This window comes from Simochromis diagramma, unplaced genomic scaffold, assembly GCF_900408965.1.
Source record: "Simochromis diagramma unplaced genomic scaffold, fSimDia1.1 OVJJ01000644.1, whole genome shotgun sequence".
Classification (NCBI taxonomy): domain Eukaryota; kingdom Metazoa; phylum Chordata; class Actinopteri; order Cichliformes; family Cichlidae; genus Simochromis; species Simochromis diagramma.
In genome coordinates, this window is record NW_024387201.1 from 1,455,996 (window position 1) to 1,481,161 (window position 25,166).

Here is a 25,166-nt window from a genome sequence, read left to right on the forward strand (position 1 = left end):
ACAGAGCAGAATGAGGTGGAAACAGTCTATTTAGCCCTTCATCCATTCATCTTAACTGCTTATCCAGCTTGGGCCAGTGGACTAGACGCAGAGAACAGCCTGGGCAGGTCACTGAGCTCAAACAGACACGGTGCTTATTAAATATTTCCTACAGAATTTCAGTGAGGATTACTGAATATTAACACGTTTATGTAGATGTAAATATCGCTGAGGTTTGGTTCAGCTCACTGGTGTGACTGCACAGTCCATAACTCAACATATTACACTGTAGTGGGACAGTTCAAGCTTCCAAGCCTTTAGTTTATGAGCACTGTTGACTTTTTATGGGTATTTTAATCTAATTTGCACGTCTTTTTCAAGCTAACATTTGTTAGCCTCAAATTCAGAGAACAGCACAGGCCTGGAAGTTTGTGCAAGCAAAGATGACACAGACATCAGTACAAGCTACATATGAACTTAATATTATTGTTAAGACAAAAAACAGACAAAAGACTTGGAGACGAGGAACAAAGTTTCGTTGATTGAAGTTGCTGCAATATTCTTTTTCTTGTCACGATAAGAACAGCTCCACCTCCTTTGTTTACTGTTGTTGGCAGTCACATCTGATTTGCTTTTCCTCTTCTGTTTCAGATATTATTTAGCATCAGCTGACAGCAGCTGGACTTCTATTCCAAATGTTATTTGACAGTAAACTGAAAGTGGGTTGTGAACCTAAATAGATTCAACCTGTTTTGAATGTTCTCCTGGTGACGTGAGTCATTATTAGCAGGAAGTTTCACTAAGCCTCGTGGATTTTAAAAGATTAATGTTTGATTCCTGTAATACTGCGATTGCCAAGCAATATTTACGGGAACACAGACAAAAATCAAAAAGTATATATATAAGTATAAGTAAGTATATATAAAGGTATTTTTAGTCTATGAGTCTCAAAGTTTAAGGAAGCTGCAACTAATGCAATCATGCTGCCTGCACAGTTTGGTGATTGGATACTGTAGCAACTATCCAGCTACTGTGGGTCGTCCTCAATAAGAGTGAGAGCACTTCACTGTTTTGTACAGTTCAGTTACTTTTTGCATGCATACCTAATACTGCTGGGTGCATACTATGACCCAGCCAAGGAGCAGTCTCTCTGTAGAGATTCTCACAGCTACCTACTCATTAGTTATTATTCATCTCTAGCTACAGAGCTAATCTCTCTCTTCGACAGCATGTTCTCCTCCTCCTGTTACCCCAAACTGGCCCCTGAGCCTCTGTCAGAGGTTTCTTCTTGTTAAAGACGCTTTTTCCTTCTCACTGTCATGAAGTGCTTTCTCAGAGGGGATCATTTGATTGTTGGGCTTTTCTCTGCATTATTGTAGGGTCTTAACCTTACAATATAAAGAGCACCGTGATTTGGCACTGCATAATTAAAAATGAATTGAACTGAACTGTGTGCTCTGCCTCCATGTGCATGTCGTGGGCCTACATGTGTTATCTAAGGAGAGGAGATTCTCAGCTAAATCACAGCCACACTTCTTCCTTCTGCAGCTAAGCCAGAACAAACACAGCTGACAGCCACAGAAAAGCTTCAGCAACACTTGTAGGATAAAGAACAACTCTGTTGTTCGACTGACACATTTCATCTCGTGCCCTTCATCAGGGTCATGGTGACAGGCTTTTTTTAATGCATCTTGGAAGTAGGTGAAGTTGTGCCAGAAACCATTGCTTCTGCAGTAGTTCAGTCATGAGGTTGCTGGGCTCCTAAATAAGACTTTGAGAAAAAATGCAAGGCACAATCAATTTTATTTGCAGTTTTGAAATAAAACTTATGATATGACAAAAAGAAAAGGGCAATGAGACACAAAGTAGGCTGGCAGCGAGTGTTTGCATATGTAGGCCAATGGAGGATCTCTGCTGGGCTGAGCTATCCCACAGGAGACGAGGCTTTTCAGAGAAAGGCAGCATAAGCAATGCAAGACAGTCTTGGCTCCGATCACTCTGCTAATCTTCCATTCTGACAGCACTGGTCGCTTTGCGAGCCTTCAGTTGACTCACTAATCACTGTCTGTAAAATAATTGTGTTCATTAGGTATTCAGTCAAATAGTCATTACTTGGGTAAACTAGCCTATCACTAAAATGGTCCAGTAACACTCATTCTGTTTGTCTTCTAGCTGAGTGTGAAAAGCCTTTGCCTCTGGATGCTGTACAACAGCCAAGCCTGTTTTTGAAATATGTGTCAAGTTGGGTGCTTCAGATGCTTTAGATGCTTTAGAAAATGTTGTTTTTTCTTTTCTATTTATTCTCTGAGAAACGGGGAATTAATATGACAGAAATATCCATAGTACCAATTTGCCCAGTGGTAGAACTCTCCATCCATGTACAAATGTGTTGTTGAAATAAGTAATTGACATCTATCCGTCTGGAAAGGGTTACAAAGCCATCTCTAAGGCGTGAACCACAGCGACAGTCAGAATCCATAAAAGGAGAAAATATAGCCAGCCTACCAAAATTACTGCACGAGTGCAACTAATCCGAAGGCAAGAAAACCATCCAAACATCATTAACCTGCAGGCTATTTGTCTCAGTTAAGGTCAAAGTTATTTGTTCAACAACAAGAAAGAGACTGGACAAGTGGCATTGATGGCAGTGTTCAAAGGAGAAAACCACTGCTGACAAAAAGAACACAAAGAATCTCTAAGACTGCTGTCTGCCTTATATGTTAGGGACTCATCTAATTATTGTGTAGTTTCTTATAGCTATTTAAATAATAATAATGGATTGATATAGCACTTTTCAAGGCACCCAAAGCGCTTTACAATACCACTATTCATTCACTCTCACAATCATACACTGGTGGAGGCAAGCTACAGTTGTAGCCACAGCTGCCCTGGGGCAGACTGACAGAAGTGAGGCTGTCATATCGCGCCATCGGCCCCTCTGGCCAACACCAGTAGGGTAAAGTGTCTTGCCCAAGGACACAACAACCAGGACAGAGAGCCCGGGAATCGAACCGGGGACCTTCCGGTTACAGATACGCTTCCCAACCCCCTGAGCCACGGTCGCCCCAATGTACCTTCTTTCCATATTGCTTATGCTCCCTCTCTCTTTTTAATTTCATTTTCCAGTTGTTGCTGGTTTTTGAGCCTCTGTTTCTTTATTCTAGATCCAATAGAGAGAAGCTTCCCCCTTACTGTGGCCTTACTTGCATCCCACATCAAGGGAAAACATTACCTTCATCGAGCAAAGTATTCCAGTAAAGCAGCTTGTAGTTCTTGTTTAACCCGAGTATCTGTTAGTAATGAAACATTTAGCCTAAAATGGTCCCGTAGTCCTGTATTAATGTTGATGACAGCTGGGTATAGTCAGAAATAGTGATTGGTTCAATTGCTGTTGTGTCTTTCAACCTATACATTTTTTTTTTAATTTTTTCAGTTCACTCAGCATACCTCTATATTTCTTCTTGGAACGGGCCTTAATACCGTGTCCCTCTAGTCCTAACGTTGCTCCTCCAGCCTTCCTTCAGCTCTTTCTGCTCAGTGCGTCTCAGCTCAGAGCTGCTTCAGCTGCAGCGAGGCCTCTGTTAGTGCTGCAAAGATGGTGTCCAGTTTTATTTGCACTTTTGCTGGATACAGACATTTCACTTGTACATCTTTTCTTTCGAGTTGTCTGATCATTTTGTAAACCTTGGATTTTGATGTCCTTTTCTGGTAATTGTGTCACTTTCTACCGAAGCAGCTTCACAAATCCGATCATATCTTCACTCTGGAATAAGGAGCTTGGAAAAGTCTTCACATCAAACATTAGGATCTTCACTCTGAAAGATGCTAATGTTGTTGCATCTCAGTCTGATTTGGAGATCCTTGCAGTTTGTGGAGAGGTCCATATCATGGTGAATCTGGTATGGTGCAAAATCACTGTCTTTGACTGTGCAAGCTCTTTCCTCTATTTGTCCAGTTCTTCCTTCGTGTTTAGCAATTTGGTCTTTAATATCTGTAACCGCTCAAGACATTTTTGTGTAATTATGCCCATCTTGATATACTTTATGCAGCGTTTTCAACTCTTTGAGTAGCATTAGGTCAGGCTGGCTTGGTGCTCTCTGTTTATCTTCCTTTTCTTTCCAAGTATCTGTACACAGAGTTATTGTCTCATGGTTGTAGTCATTTTGTAGGAGTGTATTTATTTTTTGCTGCTATTATGTATGTCACTTATTTTTCTCACTGTTTGGTGGAGCACCACTGTTTTGCTAAATTAGCTTCCATGATGTCACTGGAAGTGTTACTTTGGTTTGTTTTTATTCATTCATTTTTGTGATAATCCAACAGAAACACAACGTTAACATTCTCTGACAAAGGAGCATAAAAAACAAACATATCCCAGACCAAGATCAATAAAATAAGATATCATAAAGGGAATTTACAACCTTATAATACAGCATTCCAGGATTCTTGTTCATTCACCCAGGTATCTGGTCATTTTCAGTTACAAGCTTGCTGTCATTCGCTCCATTGTGTGAACTCTTTTCAGTCTGTTTCCGTTGTTATGGACGGTGGGCTTGTTTCTTTCCATTAGTATCTGTAGAATACAGTTTTTGACTGGATTGTATGTCTCTCGAGCTCATTTAGTGGAGAATTAACTAGAAGGATTTTCTCTGTTTCTTCTTTGATTCTTATCCAGAATCCTTGGATTTGGACATATTTCTATATTTTAGGTTTTTTATAACATGGGGAGATAACAAGAGGTGTATTAAACATTAGATTTTAAATTTCCAATCAGATTCTCTCCACAGTTGACTAGTTGACTGCTTATTCTCCTCTGTCAGTGCGCCCCAGGGTGGCTGTGGCTACAATGTAGCTGCCATCACCAGTGTGTGAATGTGTGTGTGAATGGTTGTGTAAAGCGCTTTGGGGTCCTTAGGGACTAGTAAAGCGCTATACAAATACAGGCCATTTACCATTTACCATTTATTCCCTTGTGACAGGGGTTGCACAGCTCTTCCGATACATTATCAGTGATAATAACACTCAATAGTTCCCATTTCTCCTAAATATGTCCTGTATTTTGGCAGGACTCATATAAGGCTTTTGTATTTATGAGAAACATGTTCCTTAGTTGGGAGATGTTTTTCTTCTATGCTGTTAGGATCAATCAAAGCTCTGTCTTTGTGGTTCAGGATGTAGTGTCTTATTTGAAGATATCTATATGCGTGTTTAGAGGGGAGTTGGAATTGTTCCTGAAGCTGGTTAAATGACTTGTTCCATTAATGAGTTGATTTATTGTATTAAGGCCTGCATTGGCCACCTACTAAATCCGCTGTCCACACAGGGACAGTTCTACATTGCCTCTCACTGGCATGGCACTTGAGACAGATAAAGAGCCCCCCAATTTTTTTCTTATTGTTGTCCACACCTCCAGAGTATGTTTTGTCCAATCCTTTTCTATTTTTAGGTTTTTGTCAGATTTTGCATTAATGAAAGGTAAAGTGTTGGAGTCCCCGCCATAAGTAAGAGTCCTTCACCTTTTTCATCTTCATTTGGAGCATATAAGCCTCCAGTTGTTCCAGTTACCATCATATAACGGCCTTCGTCATCCTGAAAAACCTTTCCATTACTGTAATAAGCACATTTGTTAAACAGGACAGCAACCCCTCTGTTCGTCCTGCTCCTGCAGGATGCATCCTATTCTTGGTTGATGTTCTGTCTCAGATGCGTGAGTTTCTTGAATGAGAGCTACAGAGCACCGCAGTCTCTTTAATTGTCCGAGGATTTTTTTCTCTTAATTAGGTTATTAATTCTTTTTATGTTATAACTAACGAAGTTCATATGTGTCATATTTGCCACATGATGGCATATTCCCCTTTGCGTTCTAACATGTGTATAATGTATACATGCTTAGTCTGTAAGTGAAAATGTAAACTCTGTCTGTAACATGTCAGAGAGAAGGAAAAAGAACAGGGCTTCCACGCTTCCAGTCGTCCACATTGTGGACAACCCCATTTATACTGGGGCAGAGAAGTGTGACCCTCCTTCTCGTGGGAAAAAATGCTTAATGCACAAATAACCAATATCCCACTGTTGTGTAAAAATGAGTGTGGTCCACTCATATTAATCCTACACGTCCTCCGCCTGGACTTTATGAAGCATAATGTTTGTAAATATGTGACAGTTTACATCTATATTTTGGCAGGAACAAATATCCAGATGTCCTCTGTCTTCTGTCTTTTTTCCTTTTCTACATGTCAATCAGCGTACCTTCAAGTCACTCTAGCATTTAACTCATTTAAAGTTCTTCCTGCACGAGGGCCCTTAGGTCTGATGTTGACAACGCTGTGTCTCTTTGGCTCTTCCTGTTGCATGTCCAACCTTCCTTCAGCTCGTCTTCGATGTCGCACCATGTTCTGACTCTGAGCTCTTTCAGCAGCGGTGCAGCCTCTGTTAGTGTTGCTAAGGTCTTCTCTCCTGCATCCAGTTTTATTCTCAGGTTTGCTGGGTATAGACATTTCGCCTGCACCTTTTTTTCTTTTAAGTTGCTTGATAACCTCATATATTCTGGTTCTCTTCTTCTGTAGGTCGGACGAGTAGTCGTGGTCACAAAAGATTTGTGTATCTTTGAAAAAGACTTGTCTCTGGCTCCATGCTGGCTGTATGATCTTGTCTTTTATTCCTGTATCTATCATCTCACTATGATAGATCTAGGAGGCGTCGTGGGGTCTTTAGGTCGAGGACCACGTGAAGGATGCACCCTCTCAATGATGATACCCATCTCCATTGGGAGTTTCAGTGATCCAGCTTCCGGTTAATTTCGATCATATCATTTCCTTCACTTCCCTCTGGAATCTGAAAAATCCATGTTGTTGCGTGTCAGTCTGTTTTGTAGCAGGAATCACAGCGCCCTCTGGTGTCGCATAACTGTGTCTTTTGCTAGTTCTTTCATCTATTGGTCCAATTCGCTCTTCGAGTTGGTCTCTAATATCTGTGACCTCTTGTTCCAGTCTTTCGAGTGACATCTTTGTGTGGTTGTGTCCATCTTGGTTCTCTTTACGTAGCTTTTGCAGTTCTTCCAGTAGCATTAGATACGGCTTTGTTTTTTGTTCATAGTCATTTCATATAGGTTTTCTGTTCACCTGGCTGTTTAACAGCCTGTTGACTTCAGTCATCCCTTATTTCGTGTGTTGTGTGGCGGCGCTTTGTTGTTTTGCTGCTTCACCGGCATCACCGGAAGTCTGCCTGAAGTGTTTCTTTTTTAGTCACTATGTGTTTATATACAACTCTGCATGTGATCATTAGTTATTATTAATCTCTGGCTCTCTTCCACAGCGTGTCTTCGTCTCGTCTTCCTCCCCTCACCCCACCCAGTTACGGCAGATGGCCGCCCCTGAGCCTGGTTCTGCCGGAGGTATCTTCCTGTTCAAAGGCAGTTTTTGCTTCCCACTGTTGCCAAAGCAGTTGCTCATAGGGGATATAATAAGCAAACTTACAGAAAGATTACTCCCCTGTCTCTGCCATCTGTTGTGGCGTCTTTCAATGGTGTAGAATTATAGGAAATTAAACACTGCCAATTCTTAAAACTTAGACCCTGTAATGATGGGTTAAAATATATGTGGAACGTGCATATCAACATAAAAATGTGATATTCAATTTATGTGAATAAAATCAGCATGTACTCATGTACATGCTGATTGTTGGGTTTTTCTCTGTATCTATGAAGCGCCTTGAGGCGACTTTTGTTGTGATTTGGCGCTATATAAATAAAATTGAATTGAATTGAATTAGTCTTGATCACGTAGTTTCTGTCAGGGTGGTGAGGCCATTATGCAAAAATGCACCCAAAAGCAGAGCGACAAAGACTAAGATTTACAGAGTTTACTTTTACACCAGAGAATGAAGATAAGTACAAGTCTGGGGAAGGAACACACAGGTTTCTTCCTCGTTTGAAGGATGTATTGACTAGGGATGGGAATTGATAAGAATTTGGCGAGTCTGATTCATTATCGATATTACTTATCGATTGTCACTGGGTTCTCACTAGTGCCGCTTTGATATGCTGCTTAGTGATGGTGGTAACTCTCAAAGACGTGCAAATATCTGCATGTTGTATTGTCAAATGTTTGTGCGTGTTGGATGTATTTCCCCTCTTTGTTGTGATCAGTGTTGGGTTGTTACTCAAAAGAGAAATGTATTACACACATCACACAGAATGCTTTTATTCAAAGTACGTTAGTTAATCACTCCAAGGAGACAATAATTCATTATATTGCTCATAGCGTAACTCTTGGTTTTTAGCTAGCTTAGCGTTAGCATGCTGTCTGTGCAGGTGCTTGCAAAGAGCCTAAGTTGTGTTAGCAGCATAATACAGTTGTTTCTGTCCTGGATGCAGTTTGCACTTTACCATTAGCTCTCGTCCTTAAAAATACAAGTAATGTCCATATCCGCCCTATAAGTGCCCAACTATTCCAAAGATTCTCCCTGGATTCTCAGCAGGGTTGAAGATTCAGCTCTCACGTGCCAGCAGGCCATTAATCACTGAGATATGAAATTATCCTGCGGGCCGGATATAATTGTATCACGGGTCACATGTACGTTTGACTTCCCTGGCGGGATCGATAGGCCACAGCCTAACGAGAGAGTATAGTTTTTATATACCAATACATGGAAAAAGAAAATTTTATAGTAAACATTTTGATTTTGAATCAGTCACCTTAAAGATGTTATGAATTTTGGTTCTCTAGGAAGTTTCATCTAGATTGAACCGGTCATGTAGGAGGAATTCAGGAGCAATTATGGAATTATCTTTGTCTAACATTAAAATTAGTTTGATTATCTGAAACATCATCGTCATCATCATCATCATCAGCGTTTATTTATATAGCACTTTAAAAACACACCTGGGAGACCAAAGTTCTGTACAATACAAATATAAATATAGTAATAAAATAGCAAAAAGCAGACATAGCAATAAAATTAATAAAAGTGTCAGCTACCCACAGAGTTAAAAGCCAGGGAATAAAAATAGGTTTTTAATCTGAACTTAAAAACTGGCACTGATGTAGCCTGTCTAATATGGAGAGGAAGGCTATTCCAAAGCATTGGCGCTGCAACAGGAAACGCTCGGTCCACGTTTCAGCCGTGACTTTGGGACCGAAAGCAACAGCTGCTCAGCTGACCGAAGCGAAAGAATGGGGACGTGGGGCTTCAACAAGTCAGACAAATGAATAGGTGCCAGGCCATTTAGAGATTTAAAAACCAATAAAAGGACTTTAAAACGCATCCTAAATTCAACTGGAAGCCAGTGTAGAGAGGCCAAAACCGGAGTGATGTGGTCGAATTTCCTTTTGCCAGTTAAAGATCGTACCGCAGCATTTTGCACTAGTTGCAAGCGTGACAAAGTGCCCTGCCCAACCCCTATTAACAGAATTGCAATAATCCAAACGTGAAGTAATAAAGGCGTGAATAACACTTTCCAAGTCACGCTTGGAAAGAAATGGCTCAACCTTTCTTTAAACATTCTTAAACATTTAAGTTTGACAAAAAGCTGAGAAATCAGGAAGGAGGTAAAGACTTTGTCATAGCGCTGTAGCTTGGTTATACGTTTGATGCTGAATCCTCTTATAGCGAGTTTGGTATTCCTTCAAACTGTAAATGCATCACTCAGCAGCTTCAGGCTAAATCAGTGCCTCCTCCTTTATGTAACTACACTGACACATGTGGACGGTGGTGCTACAGAGGGTATCTGCCCCTAGCAGGATGTAATCACAGCTGCAGCACTAACCCTCTAACCTGGAGGCTGGTTCCAAAGGGCTTTGTGTCCATTCTACTTTTGTGTGACAGAATTCACTTTATGACATTTTTAACTTTCTGCTGATATACTGGAATTACTACCAGTGAGTCACTCAAAAAGCTCTATGACTGTTGGTGCCATTGGCCCAGGACCCACCAAAAATAACTGCCAGGAAAAGCCCACTGGAGCCTGCTTTCCATTTTTACACATCTATTATTCAAAATGCACTGTCTCTACGATGTGCTCTCATCTCTGTAATCACTAAGGAGCTGCCAGGAACACATACGAGCCAGTAGAAGGATTGTGTCAGAAGAACTTTAAGAGGGATTTTATATGCTTCAAGTCCAAAATTCTGATCATTATGGGTTACAGCTCACGGAATCCTGTACCTTAAATGATTATAATATTTATTTTCAAATGTGAGTAAATTACTGTTCAAACTCTGTAAGTACTGTGTGTTCATGCCAATGCCTGTCCCTGCTTTTACACTCCTGTAGAGTCTGCCAGACAGCAGGAGTGTGAACAGTGTGTGCTGTGGGTGGGTGCGGTCCTTGATGATATTGTGTGCCCTTTTCCTGACCCGAGTGCTGGAAATGTCCTGAGTGGTGCTGTTCCCGTACCACACTGTGATGGAGTTTGTCAGGATACGCTCCACTGTGCATCTGTAGAAGTTGCTGAGAAGTTTGGAGGTTAATCCACAATTTTATTGTTGAGCCTTCATGATGATCTGCCATGTGTTATGGGTCCAGGTGAGATTCTCACTGATGTGGGTGCCGAGGCATTAAAGAAAAACTTTAACCATTGGAGAAAAAATTATTCATAAACATCCCACAGATGTAATATTATCTACAGCTACTCTTAGTACAATTGATGTTAAGTTAGACTCTTTTTCTCCAATTGATCTTTCTGAGTTAACTTCAATAATTACTTCCTCCAAACCATCAATGTGTCTTTTAGACCCCATTCCTACAAAACTGCTCAAAGAAGTCCTGCCATTAATTAATGCTTCGATCTTAAATATGATCAACCTATCTCTAATGATCGGCTATGTACCACAGGCCTTCAAGCTAGCTGTAGTTAAACCTTTACTCAAAAAGCATCTCTAGACCCAGCAGTCTTAGCTAATTATAGGCCAATCTCTAACCTTCCTACAGTAGTTGTCAAACAGCTAACTGATCATCTGAGGAATGGTTTATTTGAAGAGTTTCAATGAGGTCACAGTACAGAAACAGCTTTAGAGACGGTTACATTACATTATATAGGTTTCCCTTAGGCCAGGGGTGTCAAACATACATGTGGCCCATGATACAACTATATCCGGGATATGCTATGTTTGTATGTGGGAGCTGAATCCCTGCTGAAAATCCATGGAGAGTCCTTGGAATCATTAGTCTGCTTGCCTATTGATTCTGCTCATAGGTTCTTGCATTTGTCCTTTAGTGCAATAAAAACAAAAGTGCAAACTGCATGCAGGACAGAAACATCTGCATAATGCTTCTAACACTCTTGCTCTTTGCAAGCATCTGCACAGACAGCATGCTAACGCTAAACTAGCCAAGGACCCCAAGTGACAAACATTTGACCACACAACATGCAATTAATTTGCACAAATGTAATGTCTTTGATATGCTGTTTACTAATGGTGTTGACTCTTAAAGTGGAGCTACTGAGAACCCAATGAGAATCAATAAGTAATAACAATAATGGAATCGGAATAGCTAAATTCTTGTCAATTCCCATCCCGAAGACAGCAAGTGTAGTGGTACGTTCCAGGTACACTGAGAGATGGAGGAGCCGGATTTAAGTGCAAGCGTGCCGGGGAAAAGTGAAGAAACAAGGGAAAGCATAAAGTGAGTAGCATCTGGCTGCATTTCAATGAAATTGGAGACGGCAAAGCTGAGGGCAGAATTTATAAAATTAGGAGCTGACTGAAGTGACACCCGTTTTTATTTTTACCCATTTTCCATTGTGGAAGACAGAAAATTCCAAACCTGTCCAGGCCTTAAACTTCATGTTTGTTTACCCTCGTAAATGCATAGAAACAAGGTTTTTATGAAAACACTGAACCAAAAGTTATCTTGAAAAAGTCTAAAATCTACAGTTCAGTATTGAGTGTTACATAAAATAAAGTAGATACAAGATGTCTTTGATTAGCAGAGATGCAGAGATGTCTGCATGTACCACAGAGCCATGGCTCAGTGTCTATCTAATTGAGTCTCACAGGCCTGAATGTGCGCTTGAAGCCATTTTTAATTATTAACTGCTCACCAAACACAAACAGAAGCTGAAATTTTGGACTTTTAACTGTATTTTCTTCAGTTTTACTGCTTTTCCTACAGATAAAAACCTCCCTTATGGCCACTCATACTACACAAAGCAATTAAGCAATTACAAATTAACCTGTTTAACCCCAATGCCCTCGGTACCAGAGGTTCTCTACTATAGAAATTTCAGTTTCTTTATAGCTACAGTTAAAAAACAAAACAAAACTGGACAGTCTGGGCAATGAACTGTTTACACATTTCTTCCAATCTAACTCCAAAGAGTCGCACTGACAGATTTCTCTCTGTCACAGCATCTTTTTTGTAATCATGTAGAAAAACAATATGTAAGTTCTTTCCTCTGACAGAAAGGAGAATGTCACTGGTGCAGCCCACTTAAGGTCAGAGTGGACTGTATGTGGCCCACAGTGTAAAATGAATTTGACAGCCGTCTCATGCATCAGAAGACATAGCATACATTTTCACTGCTATGCTGATGACACCCAGCTCTATCTGTCCATGAAGCCAGATAACACACACCAATTAGTTAAACTGCAGGAATGTCTTAAAGACATAAAGACCTGGATGGCCGCTAACTTTCTGCTTCTTAATTCAGATAAAACTGAGGTTATTGTACTCGGCCCTGAAAATCTTAGAAATATGGTATCTAACCAGATTCTTACTCTGGATGGCATTACCTTGGCCTCCAGTAACGCTGTGAGGAAACTTTGGGTCATTTTTGACCAGGACATGTCCTCTGCAGATGATCTGTTAGCTGTTTGACAACTACTCTTTCAAGGATTTTTGATATGAAAGGCCTATAATTAGCTAAGACTGCTGGGTTTAGAGATGGCTTTGTAGGAATGGGGTCTAAAAGACACGTTGATGGCTTGGAGGAAGTAATTATTGAAGTTAACTCAGAAAGATCAATTAGAGAAAAAGAGTCTAACTTAACATCAATGGTACTAAGAGTAGCTGTAGATAATATTACATCTGTGGGATGATTACTGGTAATTTTTTCTCTAATGATAAAAATTTTATTTGTGAAGAAGTTCATGAAGTCATTACTAGTTAACGTTAAAGGGATTGTTGGCTCAAAAGAGCTCTGACTTTTTGTCAGCCTGGCTACAGTGCTGAAGAGAAACCTGGGGTTGTTCTTATTTTCTTCAATCAGTGATGAATAGTAAGATGTTCTGGCTTTGCGGAGGGCTTTTTTTATAAAGCAGCAAACTATTTCTCCAGGCTAAATGATGATCCTCTAAATTTGTGACACGCCATTTCCTCTCCAGATTACAAACTTTAGGGTACGTGTTTGAGAATTATACCACGGAGTCAGGTACTTCTGATCTGAGACCTTAGTTTTCACAGGAGCTACAGTATCCAGAGTCATACGTAGTGAGGAGGTGAAATTATTAACAAGATGATCGACCTCTGTTGGGGTAGCGTTCAGATAGCTGCTGTGCTCTATGTTGGTACAGGGCATTGAAGATGATAACAGTGGGTGGATTATATTCTTAAACTTAGTTACAGTGCTTTCAGAAAGACATCTACTTTGATAAAGTCTACTCTCCACCGCTGTGTAATCAATTATTGTAAATGTAAATGTTATCAGGAAATGATCAGACAGGAGAGGGTTTTCAGGAAACACTGTTAAATGTTCAGTTTCTACGCCATATGTTAAAACAAGATCTAGAGTGTGATTAAAGTGGTGGGTGGGTTCTTTTACATTTTGAGAGAAGCCAATTGAGTCTAATAACAGATTAAATGCCATGTTGAGGCTGTCATTTTTAGCATCTACATGGATGTTAAAATCACCCACAATAATTATTTTACCTGAGCTGAGAACTTAATCAGATAAAAAGTCTGAGAAATCAGACAGAAACTCTGTGTAAGGCCCAGGTGGACGATAGATGATAACAAGTAAGACTGGTTTCTGAGTTTCACAGCTGGGGTGGACGAGGCTAAGCATCAGGCTTTCAAATGAATTAAAAGTCTGTCTGGGTCTTTGGTTGATTAACAGGCTGGTGTGAAAAATTGCTGCCACACCGCCCCCTCGGCCTGTGCTTCGAAATTTCTGGTAGTTAGAATGACTCGGGGGTGTTGATTCATTTAAACTAACATAATCATCCTGCTGCAACCAGGTTTCTGTAAGGCAGAGTAAATCAATTTGTTGATCAATTATTAAGTCATGTACTAACAGAGACTTGGAGGAGAGAGACCTAATATTTAATAATCCACATTTCACTGTTTTAGTCTTTGGTTCAGATGTGGATACTGTATTGTTCTTTCTTTGTAATTGTTTATGTTTAAGTTGTTTGTTGCTGGTTTTTAGTTTGTTTTTTGTCTGTTTGGGAGCTGACACAGTCTCTATGGAGATGGGTTTTTGGGGGGGTAGCAGGAGGAGAGAAGCTGCAGAGAGGCGTGTAAGACTGCAACTCTGCTTCCTGGTCCCAACTCTGGATAGTCATATTTTGGGGGGTTTAATAAATTTGTCCATATTTCTAGAAATGAGAGCTGCTCCATCCAAAGTGGGATGGATGCCGTCTCTCCTAACAAGACCAGGTTTCCTCCAGAAGGTTTGCCAATTATCTATGAAGCCCACATCGTTTCTGGGACACCACTCAGACAGCCAGCAATTTAAGGAGAACATGCGGCTAAACATGTCACTCCTGGTCTGATTGGGACCCAGAACAACAGCACCATCCCTTCTCCTTTGTGGCATACATCTAACTCACGTTGTTTCACAGCATCTGAAAAACATTTAATTACTTTGTTAGGCAATTAACAGAGAAATTCAATTAAATGTTTGTTAATTACATAGAGGACAGTGAACTTTACTTATTTCAGGGGTTGGTTACAATAAACTCTACGATTCATTCCGCCTTTGTGAGACTTTTAAATAATGGAGGTGAGCCAAAAAAAGCATTGATGTGTGTTACCTCACAGCTGAAAGGAATCATGACACTATGAAATGTTTCAAATGCAGTTAGCTGCTATTGACCTGTGCAAATCATACTGCACTCTCAAAATTAGACCATGTGACATAAATTATTCCGCTAAAATCGGCTTTGAAGAATGAAGGGTACAGTATTTCTCCTGGAGCAGCTTCGTCTGCAGTGTTAGCAACGTGAGTCACTGACCTATATTTGTCATATTCACAAGCTGAGGGAAGCTGGCAGCGGCCGGGAAAAAACAGACGAGAAAATGGGAGTCGGGAGGAACGTAGGGATGAGCTCAGTGTGTGGAGGTGGTTCACTGTCAAACATGGATGACTCCTGCATCCATCGTGCTTCCTTTATTCATTCACCCAGCATGTTATATTTAATAGGCATCATCAAAGGAAGATGGACGCTTTCACAGCTCTGATTAGTCTTTTTATTTTTAATCACCAAACACTAATCACGGCTTGTTTGAATGCACTCTGTGCAGACCGGTGTAAAACTTGCAGGGCTCAACAGATGCAGGAGGTCGTTGACCGGGGCATGGGAAAGTGTGATACCTCATTCACCTCGCAGTAGTGCACACAGAAGCATATAGACCCATCTTCACTATGCACTGTGTGACTCTTCCATCATTCTCATCTCCAGCATGGCAGCTAAGTCCTTCTGAAGTATTTATCTTTCATGTCCAGGTAATCTGTAGGGCTGTAAATGCACCGTCACACCTGGGTGAGTTTCAATGCTGTATGCTGAGTGAGTGTGGTGTGACTGGGCAGGGGGTCATCTGCAAATGCTGTTGAAAAATCTACTGTCGAGGCTGGTGTGGGAAGGTTTTTCACAACAGGGTGAGGCAGGAATGATGAGTTTGGTGCCTCAGGCCCCGGCTCATTTCTGTCCACCAAACTGTGGATTCTTCATCCTTCCATTTTTTAGGAGGTTCCAGCACTTCCAACACTCCTGCCTATGAGTGGAAACCAGAGTCCATAGCTGCTCTGGGACCTGAAGAGAGAAAGCAGACACGAAGGTGTTACTGCATGTGCTAGGTTGTGATGGCCCATGATGATGATGATGGTCCAGGAGAAGCAAAGAATCCTGCTTCTTCACAGGCAGCCTGTCCACAAACTGCTCTCACACACTCACAGTCACATTTCTCTCTCCGGCTGCAGCCAGTTGGTCACCGTGTCTCTGAGCCTCTGGACATAAGAGAGGACAGTGTTTAATGATTGTAGCTGCTATACATGGTTCTAGAATGTTTATGCAACTTACACTTTGAAAACAATAGAAATTGAGAACATAATATTGTCTGATAATAGATGTTTGTATCCAAAAATCAGTGTTGTTAAAGCTACACAATACACTCTTCCAGGTCTCTGAAACATTAATTAAGGATTAATCATCCATTTATACATTCTCAATAGAAGTGTGTAGGCACGTACGTACTTGGTCAAAATTGAACCAAAAATGCTGGAAAGGCATGTAAAGAGCATGTAAGGGTTGTCCTGGTCCTGCTCTGTCGACCCTGTGTTTATGTTTTTGATGATTAATATTCTTTGATGAATGTTTCCATGGTTTAGTCTCTTGCAGTTCTTTTGTATTTTGTGATTTCTTCTGCGTTTCATGTGTCACGTCTCATCGAGTTATGTCCTCATTCCAGCGTCAGCTCTGCGTCTCTCTTTTTATCTCTTGTTTCCTGTTGTATTTACTTCCTGTTCTGGTGTTAGTGTGTTCAGTTTTGCTAACACAGCATACCTTCAGAGTGTTGTTTGTGAGTTTGTGTGTTTAATGTTGGGATTTTCATTTCTTTCTTATTATGTCTTGATTACAAAAATCTCAGCAGAGCAACATTAGATGCTCAAATTTCCGGGCCAAGTAATAAGACAAGCATTTTAATGACTTGTAATGGCTCATTCATCTGTTTTTCTTTTTCTTTTATGATGGTAACAGTCTTGTTATTTTATTAAAGAATACGAGAAATAATTGTCAAGAATGAATGAATGTCATTCCAACTGCAAACAGGGAGAACTGCTTTGCTTTCTACAAAGAAAAGAATATATACACATCATCCCTAAAACCTGGCGTAGGTATTATGAGGCTTGTTTATGCCATGCTACCAGTAGCACTGGGATGCTAGTGTTCATTGATGATACAGGACAGAGGCAGCTGGATTGTGTGGTGAGAATAAGGCACGGCGGGACCACAGATCAACATTCAGAGCCATTTTGTTTACACCTCTCACCACAGAAAACACCCCCACACACCTGACTCCCCGTGCTTTAACTCGGCGGGCGTGATTACTAGTGATGTGCGGATCGATCCTGAAATATCGATTCCTCGCATACCAATCATTTATGTTCTAGAATCGATTCTCACATTAAAATATCAATATTTTAGTAATTTAGAGTAAATTTGTAGTTTATCATTAACAGGAACACAGTGGAAAGAAACTATAACATTCGGATTGTCTACATTCAAAGGAACTACTTCCTCTTCCGCCTTTCACAGTCATGTGCGAAATACGGCTGTATAAATATCTCGCAGCCCCTTGGCGTGCGCACTCACAACAATGGCTGAGCGTAATTGTAGTCACGTGCGGACTTATTTTACCTCCACAAACAGCTGAGACGTGGTTTGCGATACATGTGGCAAAAAAGTGCTCCAAGAGTGAGGTGTTGTGGCCATACTAGGGAGACATTCAAAAGGGCTGTTGGGGGGGATGGGGGGGTAAATACATTTTACAGGGTTTATTTATCGGATAAACTACGTTAAATGTCACCGTTATTATTGGCCGGCCCAGAAACAGCGGGGGTGTCCAAATTCAGAGGATGCTTCCACCTGAGGACCCGGCCTTCACGGTCTAAAGAAAGCCGGGTAGTACGTCACGAGCTCCCTCGGTGGAGTAAAACTGCCGTCTGCTCCTTGCTATCTAAAATATAACCGGGCGCTGACGTAAACTCTTCTGTTTAATTATTTTCTGTTTGACGTTTATTCAGCTGTGTGAAAACCCCGGAGGAACCCTCCCAAGTAGGGATGGGTACCGGTTCTGACATAAATGGTAGTAACCAGACCGAAAAGCAGCGCACATTTCGGTGCTTTATTTCGGTGCTTTTTTTCCTGAGATGTCATACACTTTGGATTCTAGCCAATCATTTTACCTTTCCAAGGATAGTAGGCGGGTCCAGGTGCGTACGTTCTTTTAGAGCAGAGCTACAGATTAAAAACGCTCAAGGCGAAGTGGTAAAAAGTCTGGCTGTACTTCACAGCAAAAGATGCAAACTCAGCAGCCTGCAACAAGTGCTTTAAGCTGATACTGTGATACTGTGCAAAGGAGGTAAAACCTCGAATCTGATGAAACACCTGGCGACGCATAGCGTTTTTTTAAGAGCCGAGAAATGCACCATATTTGATAGCTTGCTGTGAGACCGAGCACCGACTACTGTGGGTGTGGTGCCTGTTATCGGACCCGGAGTTAGCAACATCCCCCAAAAACACGAAGAGGAGAGTTGTCTGTGAAGGTTCTCAGTCATCCAGGTCATCGTAGTCAAAGGAGCTTGCAAAGAAAAGCGTCTGGACTTCTTTAAGTTACTTGAAGACGTTTCACCTCTCATCCGAGAAGCTTCTTCAGTTCTAAGGTCAAATGGTGGAGAGTCCCAGATATAAACCTAGTGGGAGTGACCCCCCACAGAGGGACAAAAGGACCCCCTGAAGATCCTCTAATCGCCTGAGCCAAGGTGTGAAACTGGGTGTGGGTCCCGTGGATGAGAGGTGAAACGTGGTGAAGAATGTCAAAAGGAAAACCGAGTATGCTCCCGTTTGCACACATAAACCTCCTCTCAGCTTCACAGTTCTGCTAAAAACAATGTCCCTAGCTCACTGTATAAAGCAGATATTTATGTAACTAGTTGAGTACTTTGCTTACACATCAGTACAGCGAGTACTTCCATTTGCTGAACTGAAAAAGTAAATACCACATTTAAAACTCTGACCTTATTTTATAGTTGGGATTGAACTGAACATGTTATAATTAATGTTGTCTTAAGACCTGGTTGTCATTTTGTTTGTTGGGATGTAATTAATAAGAGGAATTAAGTCCACGTGCCATCTTGCATAACCGTCCATCCATCCTGACCTTTCTATGTTGTTGTTCTTATTATGAAATGAAATGTTAATGTGCTCATTGACCCACGGGTTCATATGGGCATTTGCAGCTTTGACTGGCTGTTTAGCTATTCAGTGGCAATCTGCTGAAGCTCTTGCTGTTTATGACTTTGAACTAACGCCTCATTTTCTCTGTCTGCTGATGTTGTGTCTGTGTGTAGCTGCCCATCCTGGTCTCATCTGTGGTGAGTCTGTACTTCCTGGAGTGGACGGATGTGTTCAAGCCAGTGAAGTCTGGCTTCAACTGTCATGACCGCAGCCTAAGCCTGCCCTACATTGACCCTAACCACGAGGTCATCCCCTTCCTGATGTTGCTCAGCCTGGCCTTTGCTGGACCTGCCATCACAGTAAGGCTTCACACTTGACAACAGCCTTATTTTAAGTGTTGAAACAGTGCAAAATAGCCTTTAGCAGTCATTATGGAGGTGCTCTAGTCTTAGATTTTATAGTATAAACACACAACCATTGTAAAATGTAAATTAGAAAGAAGGGGAAGAGATCTGCATTTTTTCCTCTGGGTGTCCGTCATCTTTATCACAAATCAAATTACCAGAAAACCTCTGAGAAAACTGTCAAAGCTAACAGGCAGTGAGACTCCAGACCTGGACAACTCAAGTGCAGGACTCGGGAGATTACAGCTCAGTGCATTTATTTACAGTGAAGTTATTTACAGTTACCTTTGCAATTATTTATTTGTAAAAAATGTTTGGAATCATGTATGATTTTCGTTCCACTTCTCACGTGAACACCACTTTGTGTTGGTCTTTCACGTGGAATTCCAATAAAATTGATTCATGTTTGTGGCTGTAATGTGACAAAATGTGGGAAAGTTCAAGGGGGCGAAATACTTTTGCAAGCCACTGTATGTACGACAGTTACAATACAATACAACTTTATTTATGTAGCACAAAGACCAGAGGTACATCAAAGTGCTTCTCAATAATACAATAGTAGGAAACTAAATTAAAAGTACATAAAATTGAAATCACTTAAGGAAGTGCAAAATACACTACCAGATGAAACAGAGCGCTAATTACTCGGCAGTGCTAAGTTAAATAAATAAGTTATTGATCGTAATTTAAAAGATTGAATGAATTCAGACACGGGAATATCAACTGGAAGATTATTCCAGTAATGCAATAATATAAGTTAAGATTGCATACAGGTGCGATTGGAAAATGCAATGAATACTACCTGATAAAAACACCAACTAGTGTCAGAGTTCATGTGCAAGTGGGGGTGGGGCAGTCAGTGAAAGGGCGCTGTTGGATTCGGAGGGAGGAGCTGGATACAGGTCTGGAGTTCATGTGTGTGAGAGTCGAGAGGGACGGAGCAGGGCGAGACTTCAGCTTCCTGACAGCCTGATGGACGAAGCTGTCTCTCAGTCTGCTGGTTCTAGCCCGGAGGCTCTGGAGTAGCAGGAGCACAGTTTTAACTAACCGATTAGCTCGATGATCCAGTGAAGACAAAGTCTCAGCAGCTACCTTAAGTAGTGGCTTCTTGATTAGATCATCAGGTGGGTGATTAGAGCAGGTGTGTTCGGCCACAGACGGGAACCTGTGATGAGTCCCGCCCACAAACACATACAAACAAGAACAAAGACACAAGGAAAAAGAGAATGTCATGAGGGACCATGACCAAAAACAGGGTGAGGACATCTAACAAAGCTGAAGTCACAGAAAACTAAGAACTAAAGTCACAAATAACAATACAATAAAAATCATCTTGAGACAACAAGAAGTTCAGGGAAATGCAGAATAAAATTATTAACAGAAAACAAAATAATACAGAACTCGAACACATAATATATCAATAAAGAGCTGTAAAAGCTGTTAATAATAAAATGCTCAAACAGATTTAAGGAAGGATCATGTCAGTTAAACCTCAGTTAAGTAGCAGAAGTGTTGATGAAATTAATAGGCATGAATTAACATGTGTGCTAGAGTGGCAACAATGAGACAACCCCCAGGACAATGTTAAATTGTCTCTGATCAAGGAATCAGAAACTGACTTCATGAGGGGGGCCTGAGGGCCCAGCGTACTCTAGTGGGTGCCTGTGAACAGCTGATATTACATTATTTGGAAATGGTCCAGGAAACCTTTCCAACTTTGATTCTACAAGTTTTCTTCTTAGATCTTCACTGAGTTCATTGGAGTTCAAGGTTCAAGGTTCTTTATTTGTCACATGCATAGTTAAACAAGTATAACACACAGTGAAATGTAGCCTGACACGCTCCTCGACATGTGCAAAAAAAAAAGGGGGGGGGGGGGGGGGGTAGTGGAAGAACATTATATATATAGTATATACATTAGGTGAATGTACAGTAGTAGCAGCAAGCAGGTGAATTCTGTACATTAAGTGAATTAAATAAGAATAGACAATCTGACTATTTTACAGAATAGACAATATAAACATATTTAAAATTAAAGGAATTTGAAATGTACATTGTGCCTTGGTTTAGAGTGTCTGGGAGAGAGTCCTGTCTCAGTCAATTATAGATGATGTGAGAGGGCGGGTGTGTGTGTTTAGGGCACGGATGGCTTGGGGATAGAAGCTCCTTTTGAGTCTCTCTGTCCTTGCCCGGATGATGCAGAACCTTCTACCGGATTGCAGAAGTTGGAACAGTTTGTTGCAAGGATGGGACGGGTCCTTCAGTATCTGCGCTGCTCTAGTCCGGCATCTCCTGGTGTAGGTGTCCTGAAGCGGGGGGAGAGCAATCCTGCAGCAGCGTTCTGCTGTACGGATCACTCTCTGGAGAGCTTTTTGGTCCTTCACACAGCTGTTCCCAAACCACGATGTCATGTTCTGTGTGAGGATGCTCTCCACAGCGCCTGTATAGAAAATCCTGAGGATCTTTGGAGAGACACTGAACTTCCTCAGTTGTCGTAGGTGATACAGGCGCTGCCTAGCCTTTTTGGTCTGGACCTGAATGTGGGCAGACCATGTCAGGTCTGAGGAGATGTGGACACCAAGATACTTGAAGGACTGCACCCTCTCCACTGGAGCTCCATTGATGATAATGGGCTTGCAGTCTCTGTGCTGACTCCTTCTGAAGTCCACCACCAGCTCCTTGGTCTTGCCGACGTTCAGCTGGAGGTGGTTGTCCTGGCACCATGATGCCAGATTCTTCACTTCGTCCATGTAGGCCGCCTCATCGTTGTTGGAGATGGCACCCAACACCACTGTGTCGTCAGCAAACTTCACAAGGGTGTTGGAGCCGTGGGTGGCCACACAGTCTGAAGTGTAGAGGGAGTAGAGCAGTGGCGAGAGGACACATCCCTGAGGTGCTCCTGTGTTGATGGTGATGCTGTTAGAGACGCATCTACCCACCCTCACCACCTGAGTTCTGCCAGTGAGGAAGTCCAACACCCATGCACACAGACGGCTGTTGAGTCCCAGATCCCTGAGCTTTGTGAACAGTCTGCTGGGCACTATTGTGTTAAACGCTGAACTGTAATCAACAAACAGCATTCTCACATAGTTACCCTGTTTCTTGTCCACGTGGCTGAGGGTGGTGTGTAGGACGTGGGCGATGGCGTCCTCTGTGGATCTGTGGGATCTGTAGGTGAACTGCAGCGGATCTGTGGTGTCTGGGATGGAGGAGGAGATGATGTTCTTCAGCAGCCTCTCAAACACCTTCATTACTACTGAGGTCAGTGCAACTGGCCGGTAATCGTTCAGGGATGAGGGTTTGCTGTTCTTGGGCACAGGGATGATGGTGGATCTTTTGAAGCATGTGGGGACCACAGACTTCGCCAGGGACCCGTTGAAGATGGAAGTGAACACACCTGCTAGCTGGTCAGCACAGCAGCGCAGCAGACGGCCGGTGATGCCGTCTGGCCCCGCCGCTTTCCTTGTGTTCACTCTCCTCAATGCCGCTCGGACGTCATGCTCCGCGATGCTGGTCACCAGTCTCTCGCTGATGACGTCACTGTCCTCGGTAGTCAGGTGGTAGATAGTCAGGTGGTAGATAGCATTAGTGAATGCAGAGTCAGCATTGTTCTGAATTCTGTCCACTACCAGAAAATCCTTGGCTTCAAAGTGGCTTCAAAGTTTCTCCATCCATCCATCCATCCATCTTCTTCCGCTTTATCTGGGGCCGGGTTACGGGGGCAGCAGCCTAGCAGGGAAGCCCAGACTTCCCTCTTCCCAGCCACCTCCTCTAGCTTATCCGGGGGAACACCAAGGCGTTCCCAGGCCAGCCAAGAGATATAAGCTCTCCAGCGTGTCCTGGGTCTGCCTCGGGGCCTCCTCCCGGTGGGACATGCCCGGAACACCTCACCCAGGAGGCGCCCAGGAGGCATCCTTGTCAGATGCCTGAACCACCTCAGCTGGCTCCTTTCGATGTAGAGGAGCAGCGGCTCTACTCTGAGCCTCTCCCGGATGGATGAACTTCTCACCCTATCTCTAAGGGAGAGGCCAGCCACCCTTCGAAGAAAGCTCATTTACACCGCTTGTTTCCGCGATCTCGTTCTTTCGGTCATTACCCACAGCTCGTGGCCATAGGTGAGGGTAGGGACGTAGATCGACCGGTAAATTGAGAGCTTCGCTTTTACACTCAGCTCCCTCTTCACCACGACGGACCGGTGCAGCGTCCACATCACTGCGGCCGCAGCACCAATCCGTCTGTCGATCTCCAGCTCCCTTCTCCTATCACTCGCGAACAAGACCCCAAGATACTTGAACTCCTCCACTTGGGGCAGGAACTCATCCCCAACCCGGAGTAGGCACTCCACCTTTTTCCGGCTGAGAACCATGGCCTCAGATTTGGAGGTGCTGATCCTCATTCCCGCTGCTTCACACTCGGCTGAGAACCGTTCCAGTGCGAGCTGGAGGCCATCACCAGATGAAGCCAACAGAACCACATGATCTGCGAAAAGCAGAGATGAGATTCTGAGGCCACCGAAGTGAAAGCCCTCCGCCACTTGGATGCACCTAGAAATCCTGTCCATAAAAATTATGAACAGAATCGGTGACAAAGGGCAGCCCTGGCGGAGCCCATCACCCACCGGGGACGAGTCCGGCTTATTGCCGGCAATGCGAACCAAGCTCTTGCAACGGTTTTATAGCGATCGAATAGAATAGAATAGAATAGAATTCAACTTTATTGTCATTGCACATGCACAGGTACAGGGCAACGAAATGCAGTTTGCATCCATCCAGAAGTGCTTTAGTGATATAGATATATTACAATATATATTAGCAATAATATAGATATGTGAGTATATTACAGAAATGGGTCTATTATGGTATGTTATAATGTACACGGTATGAAGTATGTTGTGAATATTCTATAACTATAAGTATGTACAGGCTGTAGTGAGTACAAGCTATGTACAGGATATGAACAGGATATAAATATGAAAAACTATACAGAATATGAAATAAATAACTTTACAGAAATCTGAGATATACAGTTATACAGAAATGGGAACTATGCAAGTTGTAAACAGTTGTAGGATTAAAAATTATCAAATGTACAGAATGATTATTTACACAGAGCTATACAGTAGTGAAGTTAAGATAAGTGAGATATAATTCCTACAGAGGCTATATAAAGTGCTAGTGGTTGTGAGTGGTGGTTCAGTCCATGTTATTATTGTGTGTTTGAGGGTACAGTTGTCCATTGTGGGTGTGTGTATGTTCAGTCCATGTGTTAACGTGGGTCAGATGTCAGGAGGCAGAGTTCAGGAGTCTGACAGCTGTGGGGAAGAAGCTGTTCCGGTACCTGGTGGTCTTAGTCCGGAGGCTCCTGTAGCGCCTCCCAGAGGGCAGGAGGGTGAAGAGTCCATGTGATGGGTGACTGGGGTCTTTGATGATTTTCCCAGCCCTTTTCAGACACCGCTTCCTGTAGATGTCTTTTATGGCAGGAAGTGGTGCTCCGGCGATGCGCTGGGCAGTTTTCACGACCCTCTGCAACGCCTTCCGGTCGGAGGCAGAGCAGTTCCCGTACCAGACTGTTATACAGTTGGTCAGGATGCTCTCGATGGTGCAGCGATAGAAGTTCACCAGGATGTCTGAGGACAGGTGGTTCTTCCTCAGAGTCTTCAAGAAGA

The 25,166-nt window shown here is 42.4% G+C and overlaps 1 protein-coding gene across 1 annotated transcript in view; it reads left to right on the forward strand.

Moving 5' to 3' along the window:
* LOC120745967 (2-lysophosphatidate phosphatase PLPPR4) overlaps positions 1-25,166 on the forward strand; it is a 50,025-nt gene that overhangs the window by 6,002 nt on the left and 18,857 nt on the right. Inside the window, exon 2 of the mRNA XM_040051201.1 lies at positions 19,271-19,456. Within this exon, the coding sequence (XP_039907135.1) occupies positions 19,271-19,456 (186 nt within the window). The remainder of the gene's footprint in view (positions 1-19,270; positions 19,457-25,166) is intronic.